Source organism: Oncorhynchus masou, chromosome 12 (genome assembly GCF_036934945.1).
Source record: "Oncorhynchus masou masou isolate Uvic2021 chromosome 12, UVic_Omas_1.1, whole genome shotgun sequence".
Classification (NCBI taxonomy): domain Eukaryota; kingdom Metazoa; phylum Chordata; class Actinopteri; order Salmoniformes; family Salmonidae; genus Oncorhynchus; species Oncorhynchus masou.
Genome location: NC_088223.1, coordinates 6,896,503 through 6,908,047, shown reverse-complemented (window position 1 = coordinate 6,908,047; position 11,545 = coordinate 6,896,503). Strand labels below are relative to the sequence as shown.

At 45.3% G+C, this 11,545-nt stretch overlaps 1 protein-coding gene across 1 annotated transcript in view; it reads left to right on the top strand.

Annotated features, from left to right (window-relative positions):
* The window catches only part of LOC135549495 (sodium-dependent lysophosphatidylcholine symporter 1-B-like), a 35,954-nt gene extending 30,450 nt beyond the window's left edge, over window positions 1–5,504 (top strand). The window contains exons 10-14 of the mRNA XM_064979497.1: window positions 101–184; window positions 525–637; window positions 3,011–3,154; window positions 3,790–3,966; window positions 4,198–5,504. Of these exons, the coding sequence (XP_064835569.1) occupies window positions 101–184; window positions 525–637; window positions 3,011–3,154; window positions 3,790–3,966; window positions 4,198–4,252 (573 nt within the window). The 3' untranslated portion in view covers window positions 4,253–5,504. The remainder of the gene's footprint in view (window positions 1–100; window positions 185–524; window positions 638–3,010; window positions 3,155–3,789; window positions 3,967–4,197) is intronic.
* The last annotated feature ends 6,041 nt before the right edge of the window (window positions 5,505–11,545 follow it).

Sequence of the window (11,545 nt, the reverse complement as noted above, 5' to 3'; positions counted from 1 at the left end):
ACCCCGGCTCGGTCAAAGCAGGAAAAAAGGACATCTCAACGATGGACACAACTATTTCTAAATGATGTGTTTTGACTGAAAACGGCCTCTTTGTCTCCAGCTCGCTGCGATGCTCACCATACCTTTCTGGCAGTGGTTCCTCACCAAGTTTGGCAAGAAGAACGCTGTGTACATCGGCACCTCGGTAAGACGAAGCAGAATGATCACACAGCACCATGCCATAGTCCAGGGTTTACCAATCTCGGTCCTGGGGACTCTCCTCCCCTCCCCTGGTTTCTGCTCTAGCCTTGCACAGCTGATTTTCAAATAACCAACTTCTCATCAAGCGTTGATTTGAATCAGCTGTGTTGTGCTCGGGCAAAAAAAAAAAAAAACGTACCACCCAGGTGGGGGGCCCCAGGACCCGAGTTTGGCGTAACCCCCTGCCTTAATCCATGGAGACATGCTTTTTATTGGACCAGGGTCTCTGAGTTTATAATGATGAAGGTGGTGTTTCTAATACGGGGTTTCTGTCCTGTCTACAGTCTGTGATCCCCTTCATGATCCTGGTGGTGTGTGTGAAGAGTAATCTCATCATTACCTACATGGTGTCCTTCGCTGCCGGGGTCGGTGTCGCTGCTGCCTTCCTGTTGCCGTGGTGAGTTGGAGTTGTTCCTCTCTTACCTTACCGACCCTCTGGCTGTCGTCTCCTCCTCTCCGGTTATGTTTCTAACCCCTACACTCTGTGTGTCTAGTGTTTGGTTGTTGGTGGATGTCTCTAGGTCCATGTTGGCAGACGTGGTGGATGTCTCTAGGTCCATGTTGCCAGACGTGGTGGATGTCTCTGTCTAGGTCCATGTTGCCAGATGTGGTGGATGTCTCTGTCTCTAGGTCCATGTTGCCAGACGTGGTGGATGTCTCTGTCTCTAGGTCCATGTTGCCAGATGTGGTGGATGTCTCTGTCTCTAGGTCCATGTTGCCAGACGTGGTGGATGTCTCTAGGTCCATGTTGCCAGACGTGGTGGATGTCTCTAGGTCCATGTTGCCAGATGTGGTGGATGTCTCTAGGTCCATGTTGCCAGACGTGGTGGATGTCTCTAGGTCCATGTTGCCAGACGTGGTGGATGTCTCTAGGTCCATGTTGCCAGACGTGGTGGATGTCTCTGTCTAGGTCCATGTTGCCAGATGTGGTGGATGTCTCTGTCTCTAGGTCCATGTTGCCAGACGTGGTGGATGTCTCTAGGTCCATGTTGCCAGACGTGGTGGATGTCTCTAGGTCCATGTTGCCAGACGTGGTGGATGTCTCTAGGTCCATGTTGCCAGATGTGGTGGATGTCTCTAGGTCCATGTTGCCAGACGTGGTGGATGTCTCTAGGTCCATGTTGCCAGACGTGGTGGATGTCTCTAGGTCCATGTTGCCAGACGTGGTGGATGTCTCTAGGTCCATGCTGCCAGACGTGGTGGATGTCTCTGTCTCTAGGTCCATGTTGCCAGACGTGGTGGATGTCTCTGTCTCTAGGTCCATGTTGCCAGACGTGGTGGATGTCTCTGTCTCTAGGTCCATGTTGCCAGACGTGGTGGATGTCTCTGTCTCTAGGTCCATGTTGCCAGACGTGGTGGATGTCTGTCTCTAGGTCCATGTTGCCAGACGTGGTGGATGTCTCTAGGTCCATGTTGCCAGACGTGGTGGATGTCTCTAGGTCCATGTTGCCAGACGTGGTGGATGTCTCTAGGTCCATGTTGCCAGACGTGGTGGATGTCTCTAGGTCCATGCTGCCAGACGTGGTGGATGTCTCTAGGTCCATGTTGCCAGACGTGGTGGATGTCTCTGTCTCTAGGTCCATGTTGCCAGACGTGGTGGATGTCTCTGTCTCTAGGTCCATGTTGCCAGACGTGGTGGATGTCTCTGTCTCTAGGTCCATGTTGCCAGACGTGGTGGATGTTTCTGTCTCTAGGTCCATGCTGCCAGACGTGGTAGATGTCTCTCTCTAGGTCCATGTTGCCAGACGTGGTAGATGTCTTTCTCTAGGTCCATGTTGCCAGACGTGGTAGATGTCTTTCTCTAGGTCCATGTTGCCAGACGTGGTGGATGTCTCTCTCTAGGTCCATGTTGCCAGACGTGGTAGATGTCTTTCTCTAGGTCCATGTTGCCAGACGTGGTGGATGTCTCTAGGTCCATGTTGCCAGACGTGGTGGATGTCTCTAGGTCCATGTTGCCAGACGTGGTAGATGTTTCTGTCTCTAGGTCCATGTTGCCAGACGTGGTGGATGTCTGTCTCTAGGTCCATGTTGCCAGACGTGGTGGATGTCTGTCTCTAGGTCCATGTTGCCAGACGTGGTGGATGTCTGTCTCTAGGTCCATGTTGCCAGACGTGGTAGATGTCTGTCTCTAGGTCCATGTTGCCAGACGTGGTGGATGTCTGTCTCTAGGTCCATGTTGCCAGACGTGGTGGATGTCTGTCTCTAGGTCCATGTTGCCAGACGTGGTGGATGTTTCTGTCTCTAGGTCCATGTTGCCAGACGTGGTAGATGTCTTTCTCTAGGTCCATGTTGCCAGACGTGGTGGATGTCTCTAGGTCCATGTTGCCAGACGTGGTAGATGTTTCTCTCTAGGTCCATGTTGCCAGACGTGGTGGATGTCTCTCTCTAGGTCCATGTTGCCAGACGTGGTAGATGTCTCTAGGTCCATGTTGCCAGACGTGGTGGATGTCTCTCTCTAGGTCCATGTTGCCAGACATGGTAGATGTCTCTAGGTCCATGTTGCCAGACATTTACATTTAAGTCATTTAGCAGACGCTCTTATCCAGAGCGACTTACAAATTGGTGAATTCACCTTCTGACATCCAGTGGTGGATGTCTCTAGGTCCATGCTGCCAGACGTGGTAGATGTCTCTGTCTCTAGGTCCATGTTGCCAGACGTGGTGGATGTCTCTAGGTCCATGTTGCCAGATGTGGTAGATGTCTCTAGGTCCATGCTGCCACATGTTGCCAGATGTGGAGGATGTTACTGACTCTCTGTCTCTGTCTCCAGGTCCATGTTGCCAGACGTGGTAGATGACTTCCAGGTCCAGAACCCAGACTCTCGGGGTCACGAAGCCATCTTTTATTCCTTCTATGTCTTCTTCACCAAGTTTGCCTCTGGAATCTCCCTGGGGATCTCCACTCTCAGCTTGGAGTAAGTTTACCACACACACACACACACACACACACACACACACACACACACACACACACACACACACACACACACACAGTACATTGGAATGAAAACACATTGGCCTTTGTTGTACTGTACATAGGTAAATGTTGTTGGTGTGAGGATAAGCCAAACCCTACAGTCTCCATATGATTCTCCTGGCTCTCACATTCACTCCATGTGATTCCTCTGGCTCTCACATTCACTCCATATGAGTCCTCTGGCTCTCACATTCACTCCATATGAGTCCTCTGGCTCTCACATTCACTCCATATGAGTCCTCTGGCTCTCACATTCACTCCATATGAGTCCTCTGGCTCTCACATTCACTCCATATGAGTCCTCTGGCTCTCACATTCACTCCATATGAGTCCTCTGGCTCTCACATTCACTCCATATGATTCCTCTGGCTCTCACATTCACTCCATATGATTCCTCTGGCTCTCACATTCACTCCATATGAATCCTCTGGCTCTCACATTCACTCCATATGATTCCTCTGGCTCTCACATCTAAATTAGTAGTGTGTGTGTGTCACATTAACCTCTTTGTTAGCGTGTTGATCAGTCATGAGGTTACATTAATTTGTACTATCAACCTGTGTGTGTGTGTAGTTTTGCAGGGTATATGACGCGAGGTTGCACCCAGCCTGAGAACGTGGATATAACCCTGAAGGTTCTGGTCTCCGCGGCGCCCATAGGACTCATTCTGATTGGCCTGGTCTTATTCCGCTCTTATCCAATCGACGAAGAGAGGAGACAGTGCAACAGGAAGCTTCTTCAGGAGCAACGGTAAGACTGGCGTGTCTGGCTTGGGAACTCGGGGCCTCGTACCCCAAGTGTTTCCGGTATATCTGAAAGGATTGGATAGATGTATGATCTGGAAACAATGCCAAATTCTGCTCCTTGACATGCCTCGTACCCAGGCTACCCAAAGTACATTTTGTTGTGAACTGTTCAGATATTTTATGGACTGCTTGTATGTGCCATGTCTAACAGCTGGTTTCTGTTCTGTTCTCACAGGGAAAATGAAGTAGACTCAGAAACCGACTCCACAGAACTGACCAACATGGTGTAGATTCTAGAACACTCATGGACCACTGGAGTGGCACGGTTGCTTGCACCGGGGTGGGGCTAACGAGGGCTGGACCTATCACGACGGAGATACTGCTACCGTCCAATCACACACTGCTGCTCACGTGTCTCAGAGCACATGTCGTCATGACGATGTGCCATGGCAAGGAATCCTAAAACGGAGTGACCTTCCTGGTTCAATTCCCAGCCCACTTAAGCTGTGACAAACTCAGAAATAGTTTTGGGTGCAGTCTCAAAAGGCAACCGATTTCAAAGTGCACTCTATGGAGACCCAATAGACTACTGTAAAACACAGCCTTTAGTTGTTGTCCATGAATGTTGCACAAAACCTTAATGTGATGTGTATCATTTTTTTTTTTGTTATGTTTATGTGTGTGTGTATTTTGTCAATGTTGAATATTTCTGTCTTAACTTAATCTAGCGTGGGTACTAGTTTCAAAAGCCCAAGACTTTTTAGAACAATCTACTATTCCAACCTCAAGTGTGAAACTTGAACGACCGTCTTTCTATGGTGAAGATGACCGTCAAGAAAATGGCCCTATGGTTTGCTTTTTTTCCCTTCTTGGTTTACATTTCAGTTAAAAAGGATTAAAAAAAAAAAAACACAAAAAAAGCCAGTAATTATTTTGGTAGAGAGAGATATATAGAACGCTTCTACAGACTTCAGTTTGTTACTGTCATGTACAAAACAAGTCAGAACCCTATCGAGCATTGAAAGATTCACAATGTGATTTTTGTCATTTTTAGTTCTTTTTTTTTTGAAAGGTTTAAGACCTTGTCTACTATTTGACACTACAATGGAGTTCTCTTGTCATGGATTCCTTTTTTACAATGTTTCATTGGCTCATTCAACAGGGGTGTATTCACTAGGATGCCAAGGGGCGGGACCTACCTGAATTTGTCCAATAGTAACTCCTTTGCTGCAAAACATTTAGCTACGGTGTGCACCAATGAATACACCCCAGTAATGCCCAGAAGAGATTTGGTCCCAACTGCAACACTGTAGGTAAAAGATGTTTCAAAAACACTAGTTCTTAGTCTCACCATTAAACCAAAACCACTATAGCACAATAATTGTTCACCAAACTATTTTACACAGTCTGTACAATCTATCATGTATTAAAGTTGTTGTTTTTTTTACAGCTAGTCATTAACTTAGTGTTGGGCAAATCCATAACGACGGCTAGTACAAATCTAGAAAGATTACAGTATTAAAGCATATGAGTAAAAATGGATTTTGTCTGATTTTAAATCCTTTCAGGTTGCTGTTTCCTACTGAAATGCGTTCTGAATGTGTACTAAAATGTTCTCACTTTGTGTATTGAGCTCAAAAACTTTTCATTTTTAAAATCCATTTTCAAAAAAAAAAAAAAAAAACATTGAATTCTCAACCTTGTCTCTTTACGAAGCAATGGGCATGTCTTTTAAAGAGAAGAGAAGAATACAAAAGTATTGGAAAATGGAGTGAAGTCTTGAGTTAAATGTATTGAAAGTGTCTACCATGTCACGTACCTAAATTGACCTACGGGGGGGATGGTCTAATGCACTTGGTGTATTCATTACTGGGGGGGGGGGGGGGAGAAACAAAGATATTCATAACAGTACTTTGGACAAGATAATCCTACATTTCATGTCATGTTACACAAACACAGTTAATACACGTTGAGCAGTGTCTTCAACCGTTATGAAAGGGGAAGTCCTGTGTTGATGTTTCTCGTGGTCAAGTTCTGGTCAAGTGCATTAGACAGAGGAATGGTCTAATGCACTTGGGGTGTATTCATTACTGTCGCAAAAAAAAAAAAAAAAAAAAAACGTTTTCTGAATATGGAAGCGAATGGAATGAAACGATCTGCCTGGATTTGTAACTGAATACAGGAGGCAGCACTACAGTAGTGGTCATGTTATCGCCGAGTTCAAAACAACTAGGAACTCGGGGGGGAAATCACACCCGAATTTCAGAGTTGGCGGACATCTTGAGAGCCGGAAGAGGGAGAAAGGTGACAAATCCAGCTTCGGTCACCAGATGCGCCCCCCCACCCCACCCCACATGATCAGTCTCCTACAAATGGGGAAAACGTGTCATTTTCTATTGATTGTATTGGAGAACGAGGCAGGTGGGACCGTCTCTGAGGCGGGACCGTCACCGAGGCGGGACCGTCTCCGAGGCAGTGGTAGCCAAATGTTTCAGCTCTGATCCAAATGGGAATGTCACTATCGATCACGGACACAGAGTGCTCAGACCACACCAAACGCTGCCTCTGGTGCATAATGTAAATATTGAATGTAAGTAAAAGTTTGAAATATCTTTGTTGATAGAAACTGTAGTGAACTGGTATTCATCAATGTACTTATTTAAAAAGAATTGCTACATTTTAATAAATACTAATTCAGTATTGTGCTTTGTGGGAATTGATTCTTTTAAAATTATATATATATATATATTATGTTACAAACACCATATACTCAGTCCTAGCCAGAGATGCAGCACAACAGTAATGATAAACGGACATACACAGACTACCATACGGTTCTGAATTCGACATGTATGTTTACCACTGGCTACATGAGGTGCTCCATCCACAGTTGAGTTGAGCAGCACTGTCATACTATACATTGTGATACCAGGTTTCATATTAAACCCCTTGCTGTAGATCTGGTGCAGTGGGAGAAATCTACAGGTCTCAATCCCAAAATTTGGAACGCTTTTATTTTGAAGGGTCCCAAATGGACACAGTGTGAGTTGCAGTTGAACAGTGCGTCTCTAAAATAGTCACGTGGGGCATTTCCCTTCTTCCACCTTGTCACGCCTTGGTCTTAGTATTTTGTGTTTTAGTTAATTAGTTGGTCAGGCCAGGGTGTGACATGGGTTTATGTTTGTTGTATTTCTTAGTGGGTTTTTTGGTTATTGGGATTGTTGCTGATTAGGGGTGTGTGTTGCATAGGTTTGGCTGCCTGAGGCGGTTCTCAATCAGAGTCAGGTGATTCTCGTTGTCTCTGATTGGGAACCATATTTAGGTAGCCTGGGTTTCACTTTGTATTACGTGGGTGATTGTTCCTGTCTCTGTGTTAGTGTTCACCAGACAGGCTGTATAGGTTTTTCACGTTCCGTTTGTTGTTTTTGTTATTTCATGTATCGTCATTTGTTCTATTAAAAACATGAGTAACCAACACGCTGCATTTCGGTCCGACTCTCTTTCGACAAACGAAGAATGCCGTTACACACCTGGACAGTCAAAAGGACTGTAAAATCAAATATGGATAGCATCCTTTATATGTCTGTCAATTTGTTCTTAACTGACTTGCCTAGTAAAATAAATAAAGGTGCTTTTATGATCTGGTTACTAACGTAATTCGGAGTAAAAATACATGTTTTGTCATACCCGTGGTATATGGTCTGATATACCATGGCTTTCAGCAAATCAGCATTCAGGGCTCAAACCACCCAGTTTATAGTGAAGCTGAACTGCACCCTAAATCCAAAAGGTATGGTCAGAGCTCTTTAACACTACACACACGCCATCTGGTGGCGATGGATTATAGCTGTTGCGTCGATCGGAAATTCGGTGTGTGATTTCCCCCGAGTTCCTAGATGTTCTGAACGCAGCAATAACATGACCACTACCGTGGTGCTCCACAGCAAGCGAATGCTGAGGATAGAAAGCGCGCTTGTTTGACATGTTAAAGCGTCGCGGTAGCTGTTGATAATAAACAACGTCAAGACGAAGCAGCTGCTTTATAAGTGGGATGTACCTTGGAAAACGGAGGAGGAATGGAGGAGAGAGAGAGAGAGAGAGACACCCCACCCAGACCAGCGAGACACCCTCCCAGACCTGCAGGACCCCCCCCCCCCGGACCTACACATAGAGGACCCACGCCAAGAGGAATTACACCCAGACCACCGCACACCCAGACACATCCACACCCCTACCCCCACCAATCAACACCCCCCCCCACATGCCCACACCCCATTTAGGCCCCCTCAGATCAGACCTATGCCACTCCTGCCCACCCCATGCACCCCACCCCCGCAAAGAGGGCCTCAACATGGAAGCCACACATACGCCCAGGTAGTGAGCGGGCAAACAGTCCCAACCCCCACTCTCACACTCGCCCAAGCCAATGGCATGTACCAGATGCTCAGCAGGCTCTGCTCACACTTACTGGCCTGAGGCCAAACCACAACCAACAACATTGGACACTTTATGGAACAAAAAGCCTTTACTATTTCATCCTGGAATATCCAAGGCCTGAGGTCATCTGCCTTTGGCCTGAAGAGCAGAAACCCGGACTTCACCAAAGAAATCGGTAATACAGACATTGTCATCCTGCAAGAAACCTGGTATAGAGGAGACAGACCCACTGGATGCCCTCTAGGTTACAGAGAGCTGGTGGTCCCATCCACCAAACTACCAGGTGTGAAACAGGGAAGGGACTCGGGGGGTATGCTAATTTGGTATAGAGCAGACCTAACTCACTCTGTTAAATGAGTCAAAACAGGAACATTCTACATTTGGCTAGAAATTCAAAAGGAAATTATCCTAACAGAGAAAAATGTCCTCCTGTGTGCTACCTATATCCCCCCACTAGAATCCCCATATTTTAATGAAGACAGCTTCTCCATCCTGGAGGGGGAAATCAATCATTTCCAGGCCCAGGGACATGTACTAGTCTGTGGCGACCTAAATGCCAGAACCGGACAAGAACCTGACACCCTCAGCACACAGGGGGACAAACACCTGCCTGGAGGTGACAGCATTCCCTCCCCCGTATGCCCCCCTAGGCACAACTATGACAACATAACAAACAAAAACGGGTCACAACTCCTGCAGCTCTGTCGCACGCTGGGTATGTACATAGTCAATGGTAGGCTTCGAGGGGACTCCTATGGTAGGTACACCTATAGCCCATCTCTTGGCAGTAGTACTGTAGACTACTTTATCACTGACCTCAACCCAAAGTCTCTCAGAGCGTTCACAGTCAGCCCACTGACACCCCTATCAGACCACAGCAAAATCACAGTCTACCTAAACAGAGCAATACTCAATCATGAGACATCAAAGCCAAAGGAACTGAGTAACATTGAGAAATGCTTTAGATGGAAGGAATGCAGTTTGGAAACCTACCAAAAAACAATTAGGCAACAACAAATTCAATCCCTTTTAGACAATTTCCTGGGTAAAACGTTCCACTGTAATAGTGAAGGTGTAAACTTGGCAGTAGAAAATCTTAACAGTATATTTGACCTCTCAGCTTCCCTATCAAATCTAAAAATCTCAAATAGAAAACCGAAGAAAATTAACAACAATGACAAATGGTTTGATGAAGAATGCAAAAATCTAAGAAAGAAATTGAGAAACCTGTCCAACCAAAAACATAGAGACCCGGAAAACCTGAGTCTACGCCTTAACTATGGTGAATCACTAAAACAATACAGAAATACACTACGGAAAAAGAAGGAACAGCATGTCAGAAATCAGCTCAATGTAATTGAAGAATCCATAGACTCTAACCACTTCTGGGAAAATTGGAAAACACTAAACAAACAACAACACGAAGAATTATCTATCCAAAATGGAGATGTATGGGTAAACCACTTCTCCAATCTTTTTGGCTCTATAACAAAGAATAAAGAGCAAAAACATATACATGATCAAATACAGATCTTAGAATCAACTATTAAAGACTACCAGAACCCACTGGATTCTCCAATTACATTGAATGAGTTACAGGACAAAATAAAAACCCTCCAACCCAAAAAGGCCTGTGGTGTTGATGGTATCCTCAATGAAATGATCAAATATACAGACAACAAATTCCAATTGGCTATACTAAAACTCTTTAACATCATCCTTAGCTCTGGCATCTTCCCCAATATTTGGAACCAAGGACTGATCACCCCAATCCACAAAAATGGAGACAAATTTGACCCCAATAACTACCGTGGAATATGCGTCAACAGTAACCTTGGGAAAATCCTCTGCATTATCATTAACAGCAGACTCGTGCACTTCCTCAATGAAAACAATGTACTGAGCAAATGTCAAATTGGCTTTTTACCAAATTACCGTACAACAGACCATGTATTCACCCTGCACACCCTAATTGACAACCAAACAAACCAAAACAAAGGCAAAGTCTTCTCATGCTTTGTTGATTTCAAAAAAGCCTTCGACTCAATTTGGCATGAGGGTCTGCTATACAAACTGATGGAAAGTGGTGTTGGGGGTAAAACATACGACATCATAAAATCCATGTACACAAACAACAAGTGTGCGGTTAAAATTGGCAAAAAACACACAAATTTCTTCACACAGGGTCGTGGGGTTAGACAGGGATGCAGCTTAAGCCCCACCCTCTTCAACATATATATCAACGAACTGGCACGGGCACTAGAAAAGTCTGCAGCACCCGGCCTCACCCTACTAGAATCTGAAGTCAAATGTCTGCTGTTTGCTGATGATCTGGTGCTTCTGTCACCAAAAAAGGAGGGCCTACAGCAGCACCTAGATCTTATGCACAGATTCTGTCAGACCTGGGCCCTGACAGTAAATCTCAGTAAGACCAAAATAATGGTGTTCCAAAAAAGGTCCAGTCACCAGGACCACAAATACAAATTCCATCTAGACACTGTTGCCCTAGAGCACACAAAAAACTATACATACCTTGGCCTAAACATCAGCGCCACAGGTAACTTCCACAAAGCTGTGAACGATCTGAGAGACAAGGCAAGAAGGGCATTCTATGCCATCAAAAGGAACATACATTTCAACATACCAATTAGGATTTGGCTAAAAATACTTGAATCAGTCATAGAGCCCATTGCCCTTTATGGTTGTGAGGTCTGGGGTCCGCTCACCAACCAAGACTTTACAAAATGGGACAAACACCAAATTGAGACTCTGCACGCAGAATTCTGCAAAAATATCCTCCGTGTACAACGTAGAACACCAAATAGTGCATGCAGAGCAGAATTAGGCCGATACCCACTAATTATCAAAATCCAGAAAAGAGCTGTTAAATTCTATAACCACCTAAAAGGAAGCGATTCCCAAACCTTCCACAACAAAGCCATCACCTACAGAGAGATGAACCTGGAGAAGAGTCCCCTAAGCAAGCTGGTCCTGGGGCTCTGTTCACAAACACAAACACACCCTACAGAGCCCCATGACAGCAGCACAATTAGACCCAACCAAATCATGAGAAAACAAAAAGATAATTACTTGACACATTGGAAAGAATTAACAAAAAAACAGAGCAAACTAGAATGCTATTTGGC